The 13,655-nt window shown below is 39.4% G+C and overlaps 1 protein-coding gene across 1 annotated transcript; it reads right to left on the bottom strand.

The window, feature by feature from the left end:
• Positions 1-2,731: 2,731 nt before the first annotated feature.
• LOC138885516 (uncharacterized) lies at positions 2,732-4,944 on the bottom strand. Its single transcript, XM_070166472.1, has 2 exons — positions 4,141-4,944; positions 2,732-2,983 (listed from the first exon to the last, which is right to left on the bottom strand). The coding sequence occupies exons 1-2, from the start codon at positions 4,942-4,944 to the stop codon at positions 2,732-2,734; spliced, it is 1,056 nt and encodes a 351-aa protein (XP_070022573.1).
• Positions 4,945-13,655: the final 8,711 nt, after the last annotated feature.

The following is a 13,655-nucleotide window of genomic DNA, read 5'->3' as shown; positions in this document are numbered from 1 at the left end:
CAGAACATAAACCCTTTAAAACAACCTCCCACACGAGCTGAAACGACACAAAAATGAGCAACAACAAGAAGAACAAGAGACTTACTAGCGCCACGGAATTCCCGACACTTGATTTGTGTTGTTTGCCCTTTTTTTGGGTCTTGAATCTTGAGAGAACCTTGAGAGGATGTTCCTAGGGTTCTAAGGTCTGAAAATAGTGAAAAGAAATGACTTAAAACGGGTTGGAGTCATCCTATATAGGTCCAAATATCTTAAACCGACTTAGTGGGCCCCATAGAGAGGTGCTTGGCGCAGTCTCGCGAAAACGCGAATATCTCTCTACTCCGAGATCATATCGATGAACGGTTTAATGAGTTGGAAACTATACTCCTAGATATTTAATTTGGTTGGTAGATCACCCCGTAATTCCTTGTAAATTATGAGAAAAGATTAGAAACATTTGACCCAATGTTTAAGTAAAATTATGAACCTAAGTTGCGACAACTTTTGTCGACTTTTGTTTCATAACTCGTTTGACTTCAAGACTTATGATACGGATATTATATGATTAAAATACCTTCATAAATGACCTCTTGAGTGTATTAAGCACCGCTAGATTACCTGAAAATTCGAGTTACAACATCCTTGATTCGTTTAACTTCTAATACTGGTTAATCACCCTTATACACTCTTGTATCACTTAAGACCAATAGGATTGACTTCTTATCATCTCAAAGATAATTCCTTCTTGGATTTATGTTAACTAATATATGGCATGAACTAACACATGTGGATATGGGTTGTAACACCCTCCCCCCTTAGGAACATTCGTCCTCGAATGTAAGGGTTTATGGGGAGTTTAAATCATCGTGGATTCCAATGGAAATTTCCGATCAATTTTCCCCTATAAAATGGTCACTAGCAAAACTTGCAAGTAATTAAGCCCAACATATGGTTTCACAAGTCTACACAAAGCATTATGCGTATTTACATTATCTACATATCATCATTTTGTATTAAGGAGGAGTATTCTCAAGCAATGAAATGATGTTCTCGGGCCATGAGGATGGTACCTCTGAACCATGACGCCTTTGAATAATGATGTGCAAGTATTGAGAGATCCTTAGGCCATGACATGGTGTCTTCAGCATATGAGGATGATGTCTTCGGACTATGACTCCTTTGGACAGGTTGGCTATATGTTAGCCTATGATGTGCAGAGTTATGATACTGAAAGTTATGGCAAGACAGAGCTTAGTCTTGTGCGGAGTTTGGGGCAGAGCTTAGCCCGAGAGAAGAAGATACTGACAAAAATATAGCAACATTTATGCAGGGAGGGACAATGCTTAGTCCCATGAGAAGGTAGTGCTTAGCCTTATGCGAATGTGGAGGTAGGGCTTAGCCTCATGCAAGATTTGAGACAAGGCTTAGTCTCATGCAAAAAGAAGGCAGTGCTTAGCCTTATGCAAATGCGGAGGCAGGGCTTAGACTCATGCAAAATTTGAGACAAGGCTTAGTCTCGTGCAAAGAAAAGGCAATGCTTAGCCTTATGCAGATATGGAGGCAGAGCTTAGCCTCATACAGACAGAGATAGAGCTTAGTTTCATGCAAGATTTAGGACATGGCTTAGTCCCATGTAAATGAAAATTAGTGCTTAGCCTTATGCAAATATGGAGGCAAGGCTTAGCCTCGTGCAAAGATTTGAGACAAGGCTTAGTCTCATGAAGAGAGAAGGCAATGCTTAGCCTTATGCAGATATGTAGGTAGGGCTTAGCCTCATGCAGATGGAGTCAGAGCTTAGTCTCATGCAAGATTCGGGACAGGGCTTAGTCCCATGCGAATGGAAGGCAGAGCTTAGCCTTATGCAAAATGGAGGCAGGGCTTAGCCATCATGCAAAATTTGAGACACGATTTAGTCTCATGCAAAGAGAAGGCAGTGTTTAGCCTTATGCAAATATGGAGGCATGGCTTAGCCTCATGCAAAATTTGAGACAGGGCTTAGTCTCATGTAAAGAGAAGGTAGTGTGTAGCCTTATGCAGTAAACAAGTAGCAAATAGGAGTAGAGTATCTCTTAGATGGAGATATATTTGCGTCTATCGCTTGGTTGATAGTGACTTTGATATGTGTATGTTTGCGAATACTTCTATTATGTTCACCATGCCTGCATCCAAAGGAAAATTGTGGGCGAGGTTGGTTTGTGCCTTCGTATGCTGGTTTTGTTCCGCTCTATTCTGGAGGCCTTGTTTGAGTTGCCCTGGGTAACACCTGGCTGTCATGAAAATAGAGTTTTCGAAAAAATGCACTTATTGATGAAAGTAGAGTTACTTTAGAAAACATAGTGAAATATCAAGTAATTTTAGATGAACTAGTGACTGTAACACATTTCAGAGATATTGCAGCTTTCTCGTATTAGAATTTTGAGGGTCCTCCTCAAAATTCTGCCCTAGTTTGGTAAATGATCCTTCAACCGAGTGACGAAACTTGTTGAACCTTCTTTGGAATTTTGAGAATCCTTCTCAAAATTCTGCCTCAGTTTCTTAACCAATTTCTGACCACCTGGCATATGCTGGCGTTGGCTGGACTTGCTTCGGAATTTTGAGGGTCCTCCTTAAAATTCTTCCTCAGTTTCTGGTTCTGAGGGAAAATGAAAATTTTATTATGATATGACCGAACCCATAGGTCTGCCTACGTATCCCCTCTTAAGCAGGAATCAGGTCAAGCATAGTTCAGTTACATTAGAACGTAAACAATCTAAACATAGTATCTCTTGACTGCATCTGAATTGATTAGTTTTGGCCAAACTTCTCCATCTATTTCTGCAAGTATGATTGCTACTCCTGTTAGCACCCGGTGAACCATGTAAGGACCTTTCCGGTTGGGAGATAATTTCCCTTTGGCTTCATCTTGATGTGGGAAGATCTTCTTCAGCACCAACTGTCCTGGTGCGAATTGTCTTGGTTTGAATCTTTTGTTAAAAGCTCTGGACATTATGCTCCGATAAAGCTGACAGTGACATACTACGTTTATCCAGCTGGAATGACAGTTTCGGTACCATAAACTAGTAAATAGGGAGTTTCCCCAGTTGATATGCGGACTGTAGTGCGTTACCCCAATAAGGTGAAGGGTAACTTCTCGTGCCATTGTTTGTAGTTTTCTACCATCTTCCTTAGTATCTTCTTGATGTTCTTGTTGGCAGCTTCCACAAATCCATTCATTTGAGGTCTCTATGCTGTAGAGTTTTTTTGCTTGATTTTGAAGGTTTCACACATGGCTTTCATCAGGTTACTGTTGAGATTGGCAGTGTTATCAGTGATAATGGACTCGGGAACTCCGAATCGTCAAACAATACGATCCTTGACAAAGTCTGCGACGACTTTCTTGGTTATAGCTTTGAAGGATGCAGCCTCTACCCATTTTGTGAAGTAGTCAATGGCCACTAAAATAAACTTGTGCCCGTTTGAATCAGTGGGCTCGATCGGACCGATGACATCCATTCCCCAGGCAGCAAAGGGCCAAGGTGCACTTGTTGCATTGAGCTCATTAGGTGGTACCCTTTATCATGTCTGCTTGTACCTGACATTGGTGGCATTGTTGTATGTACCGGATGCAATCCGTCTCCATGGTCATTCAAAAATATCCGGTTGTGAGTACTTTCTTGGCTAGAACAAAACCATTCATATGTGGTCCACAAGTTCCGGCATGTATTTCTTCAAGCAATCTGGAATTTTCCTTTGCGTCAACACACTTTAACAGCCCTAGATTAGGAGTTCTCCAATACAGGGTCTCTCTACTTTGGAAGAAATGATTGGACAGCCTATATAGTGTGCGCTTCTGAGTATGGTTCGCCTATTCTGGGTATTCTCCTCTTGTCAAATATTCTTTGATGTCGTGGAACCAAGGTTTTCCATCCGCCTCCTCCTCAACATGAGTACAGTAAGCCGGTTGATTATGGATTCTCACCGGGACGGGATCAATGGAATTTTGTCTGGATGTTGTATCATTGATGACAAAGTGGCCAGTGCATCTGCGAACTCATTTTGAATCTTGGGCACATGTTTGAATTCTATCTTTATGAATCTTTTCGTCAATTCCTGTATGTGATGCAAGTATGGTAGTATTTTGGGGTTCTTCGTATCCCACTCTCCTTGAACCTGATGTACCAGAAGATCCGAATCTCCAATTACCAGCAACTCTTGTATATTCATATCGTTGGCTAGATAGAGCCCCATGATGCAAGCCTCATATTCCGCCATATTGTTGGTGCATAGACACCTAATCTTCGCAGATACAGGGTAGTGTTGACCTATTTCTGATACCAAAACTGCTCCAATGCCCACCCCTTTGAAGTTTGCAGCTCCATCGAAGAACATCTTCCAACCATCGTAGGCTTCAGTAATGTCCTCTCCTACGAATGATACTTCTTCATCGGGAAAATACATTTTCAAAGGTTTATATTCTCCTCCAAATGGATTTTCAGTAAGATGGTCTGCCAATGCTTGTCCTTTGACCGCCTTTTGAGTTACATAGATGTTGTCAAACTCACTTAACAGTATCTGCCATTTTGCTAATTTTCCTGTCGGCATGGGCTTCTGAAAGATGTACTTCAAAGGGTCCATCCTGGATATGAGGTATGTGGTATAGTCACAGAAGTAATGCCTCAATTTTTGAGTCGTCCAGGTCAAAGTGTAGCAAGTGCGCTCCAGCAGAGAGTACCGTGCTTCATAGGGTGTGAACTTCTTACTCAAGTAGTATATGGCTTGCTCCTTTCTCTCTATCTTGTCATGCTGTCCCAAAACACATCCGTAAGCTCCATCTAATACATATAAATAGAGTAGCAAAGGTCTCCCAGGTTCTGGCGGGACTAGGACTGGTGGTGTGGACAGGTATTCCTTGATTCTCTCAAAAGCCTTTTGACAATCTTCGGTCCAACTCGTTTCAATATCTTTCCTCAACATCCTCAACATCTTGAAGATGGGTTTACATATAACTATGGACTATGCTATGAAGCGACTGATATAGTTGAGACGTCCCAGGAAGCTCATCACATCCTTCTTGCTCTTTGGTGGCGAAAACTCTTGAATAACCTTAACTTTGGACGGGTCCAACTCGATCCCATGGTGACTAATAATGAATCCCAATAGTTTTCCTGTGGGAACCCCGAATGCACATTTTGCGGGGTTCAGTTTTAGGTTGTACCTCCTTAGTCTGTCAAATAACTTTCTCAAATCCGCTATGTGATCTGCGGCCCTCTTAGATTTGATAATGACATCGTCAACATACACCTCTATTTCTTTGTGTATCATATAATGGAAGATGGTTGTCATGGCTCTCATGTAAGTAGCCCCAGTGTTCTCTAGACCAAATGGCATAATCTTATAGCAGTACACCCTCTACGGTGTAATGAAAGCTGTTTTCTCTGTGTCTTCTTCATCCATCCAGATCTGGTGATAACCCGCAAAGCAATCTACAAAGGATTGGAGCTCATGGTTGTCACAATTGTCGATCAAGATATGTATGTTTAGTAGTGGAAAGTTATCCTTGGGACTTGTTCTGTTTAAATCTCGATAGTCAACACATACTCTAACTTTCCCATCTTTCTTCGGAACTGGTATAATGTTGGCTAACCAGGTTGGGTACTCAACTACCCTGAGAACTTTGGCCTTAATCTGCTTAGTGACGTCCTCCTTGATTTTCAGGCTCTTGTCTGGTTTGAATTTGCTGAGTTTCTGCTTCACTAACGGACACATTGGATTGGTAGGCAACTTGTGAGCCACTATGGATATGCTCAGACCGGTCATGTCATCATATGACCATGCAAAGATATCCTCGTATTCCCTCAAGAAATAAATGTATTCCTCCTTCTCTGACGGTGATAAATGAATGCTTACCAGTCTCCTCTGTGAGAACGTGATTTTGTCATGTATGAGAATTACTCCCAAAAAATGCAAAATACAATAATTTTGTTTGTTTGCAATTGTTGTGAATTTTGTGTAATTTTTCTTTTATCTGTGCATGTTTGTTTGTTAAATGAATAAAAATATAAAAATATGTTGTATTTGCATTTAAGATTTAATTCTACAATTAGGAGTAATTAAGTTTGTTTTACGAAAATGAAAAAATCACAAAAAATAATGTACTTTGCATTTTTAGCATTTAATGCCAAATTGTGTGATTTTATCAGTAATTGCTATTTAATTGAGTGTTAATTGTTATTAAAAGTTAAATAGTACTTTTATAAATTAATCTAGTCCTATAAGTTAATTTAGGAGTTACTATATTTTTAGTTTTATTAGGTTAAGAAAAAGAAAAGCAAAATAAAAGAGTGTTAAGTCATATTCAGACCAAATCAATTTAAAGTCCAAACAATCTTTTTCCCCTTGAAATTGAGACCCGTCCAAAACAGCCCAGACACCCAGCCTTCCCCCATGACCGGTCCATTTTAACCCGGGTCGACCCAGTCTGCCCCATAGCCCAACGACCCCCCCTTTTTCTATCTTTTTTGGTCCCGTTTCCTAAACCCTAAACCTCCGCCCCCTTCTCTTCATCCTCCAAACAACCTCCATCCATGGCTGCCCCTTCACACACACGCACGACAGCCATGAACGACCTTCACAACAGCCCCACGACCACCTGCTGCCCTCCCTCTTCTTCTTCTGAACACCAGCATCTCACTGTTGACCACCCCCAGCCACCACCCTTCTGCTTCGTCTTCAACAGACCAGCTGACCCCATTCTCGTCGAAACCAAACGACCACAGTCCTTCAACAACCAGCTCCACCACGATAGTATGTCGACGTCCAGCTCGAACACCCCGTCCATCGACCTCCAGCTCGAACGCACAGTCCTCACGACCACTGGATCAGCACCACGACCACGTCGCCCAGCAGCCATGAACGACCAGAGAAACGACCATCGCTGCGGCTGCTGCCCAGCTCCCCATTCGACCAGCTCACCTTCACGTCGAACCCTAAACCTCCAAACAGTCCCGTCTCCCTCAGCGAACCAAACAACCCTTCCAGTCGCTTCTTCTTCAGCCCATCGCACGAGGAAACGACCAGCCCGCCTCTCGTCTCCATGCCAGTCTCGATTTCTGTCTCATCATGGAGCTCGTGTGTGCTTTCATTGGTTCGAGCCTGACTAAGAGCTGCCATCCGCTCAAGGTCTCGTTTGGTTTTGTTTGAGTCCGTCGTTATTCGTCGTTCGGTGAGGTCCAACTTGAGGGCGTCGAGGTTGCCATTCGAATCTGGGCTTCAAACTAGTAGGTTTCCGTTCTCTTTCTTTTAGTTTTCGTTTAGCTAGTTCATCTTTCGCTCTTTTTCTTCGTTCTCTAATTGTGTTTGTGTTCCGATGGTTTGGGTTTGAATTCGAACTCGGGTCTTTGTTTGTATTAGAGATAATTTGTGTTCATTTTGTTTGAAGTTTGTTAGATTTTCGTCAAGTGATTTAATGTCGAGTGTTCATTTTAGTTTGAATCATTTCATCCTTGTTATAATGTTGTTAGATTTAATTTGAAGTTCAATTGATTTTTGAGTTTAGTGATTTGAATCTACTTATTTGTTATGATTAATTTGTTATTGTTGTTGAATCTGAAAGTAGGTTTGTTGTTAAAAAATATTGTTCAGTCAAAATAAATCCAGTTGTTTCTTTGTTGTTCATCATTTAGTTTGAATTTGTTGTTTGAATTTGTTTAGGAATTGGTTATAGCTGTTGTATTTTGGTTAGAATTGATTAGGTGAATTGGTTATAGCTGATGGGGGTAGATTGGTAAATTATAGTATTTTCAGGGGTAAAACAATAATTTTAGTAAGGTCGGAGGGGTATTTTTAGAATTAAAAATTTGAACAATTATTTAATCTGAGTGCTCCATCCACTAGGCATTAATAATATTAAAATAGTACATGGTGGGGGACAAAACATGAGGTAGTGGGGGGTTGATATAATTGTTTAGTATAGTGGGGGACAAGACATAAGTTAGTGGGAATAATGTAATTGTTTAATATAGTGGGGAACAAAGCATGCAAGTGTGTGGGGGGGGGGGAGAATATTTCGGGTTAGTGGTTCAAGACAAGAGTCTTGCTATAAATAAGAGTGATTTTGACACAAGTTTGGGGGGAAGTTTTTAGAGAGGATTATTTTTGGAGAGAGAAAGACATTCTGAAAATCCTAAGAGGGTGTTGGAGAGTTTAAAAAGAGAAAACAAAAACAAAGTGAAAGAGGAGTTTAGTTTCGGGATTAATACACGCGTGGTTGAGTCTGTTTGTGGTGATGTGGGTTGTAGCTATTTAATCTTTTACAAACTTTTGGGTTTGTTCTATTGAGCTTGTTTGGTTTTTCTTCAAATTCTCCTGGGCCTCGAATCTGGTTTGAATTGCTGCTGTTGGGTTGCTGTTGCGTTGCTGTGTTATTACTGTTGCTGACTCCTCCTTCTTTTCTTTTTGTATTGCCATTTCCAGGTACATGTCCTGAATCTCAAACCATGTAGCTGTCCATTTGAAAATGAAATGAAAAATGGAAATATAACTTCATTGAAAGCTTTAGTTCTTGCCGTATTTTATCATAATGGATTGTAGTAGTTTGGAATGTGATTAAAATTGTTTTACAACGATTTAGATTGGTTCGGATTGTCGATCTCATATACTGTTCGGGACATTTGATAGTTTGTTAAGACATGTGGTAATTTAATTTCATTTAGTGTAGTTAAGCTTTAAAAATCAGAAGTTATTCAAAACATAAAGCGATCTTGTGATTCCCAGTCCTCACTCATCCTAATAATCGGCAGTGCAATCCTGGAGCCATACTGTTTTGTACTTAGTAATGGCAATTGTGAGTCAGTTCAAAACTGGAGGTATAATTTGAATGTTGGATTTGCTTAACACTAATTAGCCTAGAATAGTTTTGTTGATTAACTCTGTTAAAGAAAATAAATTTGGAAATTGATTCTGGACTTGCATTAGTTGATAATTGGATATTTGAATGATTGTGGATAATTAGTTAAGGTTAATTGCAACATGAGTTAGGAAGTATTATTAACTAGGATTCCTCCCTTTATTTTAGAAACAAACTTATTAGAAATGTAGTCACTTTAGGACTGCCTTTTTTTAAAAGAAAAAATAAAAATAAAAAATGAGACGAGCCTCGCCAAATAAAACGCAAGCTACGGGGCCCTCAATAATTGATTAATAATTAATTGAACTTCGGATGGGCCGTTTTAGCAAGATTTCATGGCCTTCTCAGAAAATAATAATGCGCTAGTCGCTTTAGGCGCGCCTTTAATAATTTACTTTCTTAAATGTGGGTGTACATTGATGTGACCCAAATCCAAATCTCAACGGAGTCAAAGTGTGTCGACGACCACGGGTACATTGATTGTGACGTGGTTCGAGATACATTTTCACAATGTTGCAATTCCCTGTAAAGTAATAATAATAATAATAATGAAAGCGGTAAAGAGTTAAAATCTGCACATAAGTTCATACTTGTATAAAATCAGATAATCAAGCCGAATATGATAGTTGAGCGACCGTGCTAGAACCACGGAACTCGGGAATGCCTAACACCTTCTCCCGGGTTAACAAAATTCCTTATCCGGATTTCTGGTGCGCAGACTGTTAAACAGAGTCATTCTTTTCCTCGATTCGGGATTCAACCGGTGACTTGGGACACCATAAACCTCCCAAGTGGCGACTCTGAAATAAATAAATAAATCCCGTTTCGATTGTCCTTTAATTGGAAAAACTCCCTTCCGCGTCCCTTCACGGTGGCGCAGGCGAAAAAGGAGGTGTGACAGCTCTGGCGACTCTGCTGGGGACTTCCAGAACCACTGGTTCAGGGTTAGAAATCGAGCTTAGAATAAATTGTTATGTTTAGCTTTCTCTGATTTTGTTACATGATCTGTGCTTAATGTGCTAACTAACTGCTTTTACCACTTTGATATTTTGTGAATTGTATATAAACTGTGCTGAAACCCATCTCCTCTCTGAGTCTTCTAAATCATGAAGAAGGGTGCACTTCGTGTGACTTCTTTTCTGTTTAGAGTCAATCCCATTTTTGGAACGATGTTCGGATAAGTTGCAAAGCCGGGTTGAGCTTCTGTATCCCCGGTACGCTGCCCCCCTCGGCTCGAGCTGTCCGCTCGGGTAAGCCAGGTCTAGAACAAACACCCAGGTTCTGAACCTAGAATAACTCAACTTCATGCTGGATCCCTAGTAGGAACGCTTATCTGCATCATGTGCATTTTTGACTTAGGGGACTCAACACAGGGGTTGGGTCCGTCTAGGAATAGCAACCTGAAACAGAAAAGACCATCCTGATGCATCCTACTTACTGCTTGTGCATTTTATTTGCTTTGGACTTGCATGCTGACCGGTTTTGAATATTGGGAAAATTTGAAAAAAAGAAAGAAAGAAAGAAAAATAGCATTGTATAGGGTTAATCTTCTACTTTGAAAAAATAACAATGTCCAAATAGTGTCGAAACTCTGCCGAAATTTTAAAAAAATATTTTATTTTTAATAGTTTGTTTTACTAAAAGCAAAGGAAAAATAGAAAAAGAGTCTTTATTTTTGGAAATTATTCGCAGAAAAAGAAAAAGAAAAGAGTCTTTATTTTAGTTTGGGAATAGGTTGTTTTATTGTTTGTTGAAAATGAAAAGAAAAAAAAAAGTTGTTATTCTGTCTTGTTTTCAAAAAATAGAAAAGGAAAATATTTGTCTTGCCATGAAAAATGAATATGAAAAAGTCTTGTTTTTTTAAAAATAATTTTTTTTATTTGTTTATGAAATGCCCAAAAAGAAAATGAAAAGAGTCGTGCTTTGAAAGTGGTTTTGTTATTTGCTTATGAAATGCCAAAAATGAAAATGAAAAAGAGTCTTGTTTTTTTTTTTTTTAAAAATATAGTTTGTTTTATTGACGAACTACGCTGGTTTGATTCTCACCGGATGTGAGACATGTAGGCAGCCCTAATCGGGTCCAACCTCCCCTTTTGCTAAAATAGCCAAAAAAAATATGTCAAATTATAATTTCATCATAAAGAAGCCGGGTGACGCTGTTTTGTCAAAACATAGCCGAATGTTTCCGAAAGGGACACCGGAAGGCTGACTTTGCATAAACAGTCATCTTTGGGTCATTTTTTTAGATTTGGTCAAGTTGACCCACACAGCCTTAAAAATCTTCGTCCCCGAGGCGCTGAAAGGCCGTGTTTGTAATATTGGGTTTTCTATTTTGAAAAACGAGAAAAGGTCATAAATATGTAGGGTGACGTTGTTTTGTCAAAACGTAGCCGAATGTTCCCGAAAGGGACGCCAGAAGGTTGACTTTGCATAAACAGCCACTTTTGGGTCATTTTTTTAGATTTTGACCGATGGACCCACACAACCTTAAAATTTACGTCCTCGAGGCATTGAAAGGCCATGTTGGCTATATCGAGTTTCCTATTTTGAAAAAAACATGTCAAAACTTTTGTCATAAATAAGTCGGGTGATGTCCAACCTCTCCTTTGCAAAAATAGCCAAAAAATGTCGAATCTTTGTCATAAATAAGCCGGGTAATGCCGCTCATGTCAAATATAGCCAAATGTTCCCAAATGGGATGCCGGAAGGCTGATTTTGCATAAACAACCACCTTTGGTTATGTTTTGATTTTTGACCCTCGCAGCTTTAAAATCTTCGTCCCAGAGGCGCTGAAAGGCTGTGTCTACAATACCGGGTCTTTTATTCTAATTTGAAAAGAAAAAAAAACAAGAAAAGAGTCATAAATAAGTTGGGTCACGCCATTTTGTCAAAAATAGCCGAATGTTCTCGAAAGGGACACCGGAAGGCTGATTTTGCGTAAACGACCATCTTTGGTCATTCTTTTGGGTTCCGACCAGTTATCCCGCACAACCTTAAAATCATCGTCTCCGAAGTGCTGAAAGGTCGTGTTTGCAAAACCAGGTCTTTTATTATTTGAAAAACAAGAAAATAGTCAATAGTCAAGTGAATACCGTTTGGTTTTTAGTTAAAATAAGTCGGCCCGGCTTCGGTGATGTCTTAAACCGTTCTTGCTGAGATAACCTTAGAGTATCTTTCAGTTGTCGAAGAGCTATTTTCGTAAAAGAACGAACAAGTTTGTGAAAGGTCGTAAAATAATCCTTCCCGGCCATAAAATTCATGTGAAATTGAGAATGGGCCACGTCTGAAAAACAACCATTTAGTTAAAATTGGCATATAGGGGAAGGAATCTGACTGTTTGTTTTTGAGTTTGTAATTCTTTGATTAGAGTATGCGGGTTATTTGATTTTTGAGTCCGTTTGTTGTCTTTTGTCAAAGTCTGTTAGTATGGTCAGGTTTTTGTAATCAAGTTTGTTTTATTATGAAAATTGAAAATTCCAAAAAAAGTTTTATTATTATTTATCTTTTATTGGTGCGAACTACGCAAGGTCTGATTCATGCGGGGTCATGATACGTAGGCAATCTCCATAAGATTCGACCACAACAAAAAAAATGAAAAAAAAATCGAAAAAAGAAAGAAAAATGAAAAAAATGAAAAAAAAGGAAAAAGATGTTGTTAATAATGAGGACCGACTGAGTCCATTCTAACCTGTTTTGTTTTGAATCGCAAAGAAAGTTAAGGTGGTTGGTTTGTGGTAAGCCGGAAACACAAGATCCAGGAAATCCTGATTGTAATCCAAGACAATGACACCCAGAATATCACGCAGAATCCTTTACCTGCACATCATGATGCACACTTTGTGGGGATGAGGCTTGATGACAGAAGCACTCGAATCCTATGAGGAACTTGTTGACTGAGGTTGATGATATTGAAGTTGGTAATGGTCTGGGCAATATTGATGCGAAGCTCAGTGGCTAAGATGCCAGGTTTGATAAAGTGGGAGGACGCTCCGTTCCTTGGTTAGCAAGAAAGAAGCTTTTGGTGGCTTATTTTGTTGTCATTTCTGTTGTCCGGATTATTCTTAGGGTTGTAATCCGGATATTGTTTTTGTGTCAAACTTTCTTATCTTTTCATTTTTGTCATAGCGGTTTGTTTAGTTTTGTCCAGGTTTGTTTTGGGATTTTATTCTGGTTTGTTTTTGTTTGTGTTGTTATTCAAACCATTTCACCGTTAGTTTAATGCAAAACCCGGTCTTTTATTATTTCCAGTCATCTTTTTGTTTAGTTCTTTTATCATTTTGTTCAGCGCCAACTCTAGTGACATGACATGCGCACACAGTTTGGGCCTAATCTTAAAAGTTAATCATAAAACCATTGAGATGTGATCGGAACATTTAAAAGAAATAAGGACGGTTTGAGATTATTCGGAGCTCGAGTCATGCAGAACTGGGGCAAGTAAAACATAAAGAAAACCGTTAAAAGCAGGATTCGCCAAATTGACATGAGGGTCGAGAGTGAGAGTGTTGCCCAACGGTGCTTTAGAGATGACAAATGAAAAAGCAAATGTGTGAATATAATTGTCAAGTCCAACACCATCAGAAGAGGCTACAAATCTTTGTTTAATTGTGTTGTTTGCACTTGGCATGTTTTGAAGACTGGAATGACGAAGGCATTTTATTCCGCTACCTAAACACTTCATCCTTCGTTACCCCTTTTAAGCCTTATTTATTTTCTTTCATACCCCTCGTTCGGAATCAGTAGCAAAGGTTAGAAATACAAACGTGGAAGGAAAAAGAAAAAAAAAGAGGAA

This window comes from Nicotiana sylvestris, chromosome 2 (genome assembly GCF_000393655.2).
Source record: "Nicotiana sylvestris chromosome 2, ASM39365v2, whole genome shotgun sequence".
Classification (NCBI taxonomy): domain Eukaryota; kingdom Viridiplantae; phylum Streptophyta; class Magnoliopsida; order Solanales; family Solanaceae; genus Nicotiana; species Nicotiana sylvestris.
The sequence above is the reverse complement of the archived record's forward strand: the minus strand, read 5'-3'. Positions and strand labels throughout refer to the sequence as shown.